This window comes from Penaeus monodon, chromosome 30 (genome assembly GCF_015228065.2).
Source record: "Penaeus monodon isolate SGIC_2016 chromosome 30, NSTDA_Pmon_1, whole genome shotgun sequence".
Taxonomy (NCBI): domain Eukaryota; kingdom Metazoa; phylum Arthropoda; class Malacostraca; order Decapoda; family Penaeidae; genus Penaeus; species Penaeus monodon.
Genome location: NC_051415.1, coordinates 23,961,648 through 23,962,362, shown reverse-complemented (window position 1 = coordinate 23,962,362; position 715 = coordinate 23,961,648). Strand labels below are relative to the sequence as shown.

At 34.7% G+C, this 715-nt stretch overlaps 1 protein-coding gene across 1 annotated transcript in view; it reads right to left on the bottom strand.

The window, feature by feature from the left end:
- The window catches only part of LOC119592660 (intraflagellar transport protein 140 homolog), a 20,093-nt gene that overhangs the window by 10,314 nt on the left and 9,064 nt on the right, over positions 1 to 715 (bottom strand). Inside the window, exons 6-7 of the mRNA XM_037941572.1 lie at positions 469 to 644; positions 85 to 277 (exon numbers count right to left, since the gene is read on the bottom strand). Coding sequence (XP_037797500.1) covers positions 85 to 277; positions 469 to 644 — 369 coding nt within the window. The remainder of the gene's footprint in view (positions 1 to 84; positions 278 to 468; positions 645 to 715) is intronic.

Here is a 715-nt window from a genome sequence, read left to right as displayed (position 1 = left end):
TCTGTCTCATGACAAGATCTTTACCTATCTAAGTACAAATCTCTCACTCAATTCAAAAATCATAATATCTACAAAAAAACTCACTTTTGTTTTCAGAATAACTGAGGCACATCATGTATTCTTGATCCCGATAACTGAAACCATGCAAACTTAGTACATAATTATCTCCTGAGTCAAGGTTCCACAGACGCACATTGTTGTCACCAGTTGATACAGCCAGCAGTCCTGTTCCAGCCCATGTCACCTGAATATCATTTGTCCGGCCACTTAGTTTTACCTGAAAAAGAAATAGTTATAATAATGTAAAAGTAAATAAGGTTAAAGCAAACCATCTAAACAAAAATGCCTTATAAATTTTAACTTGTGTAAAAATTATTTGAATTTCATAATGATAAGATCTAAAAATTGCACTGCCATATATTTGTCTCTACTAGAAGAAAACTTTACTGATCACCAATACTCCTTTACCTTGTTGATTTCAGTAACTGCTCCATCAATAGCCACAGAAAACTGCCCAAGAACCATTCCTTCAGTAATAACCACAAGCAAATTACGCGATTCATGATGCAGGAGTCGCTTAATGCCACCATCTGCCTGTAGAACCTCCACACAGTTCCCACTATCACTGACATGGTATAGTACACCTGTTCAGCAATAAAAGACAGCAATAATTCCAAGTCATTTATTTGATTACAATAAAAAAAAAAGATAAATC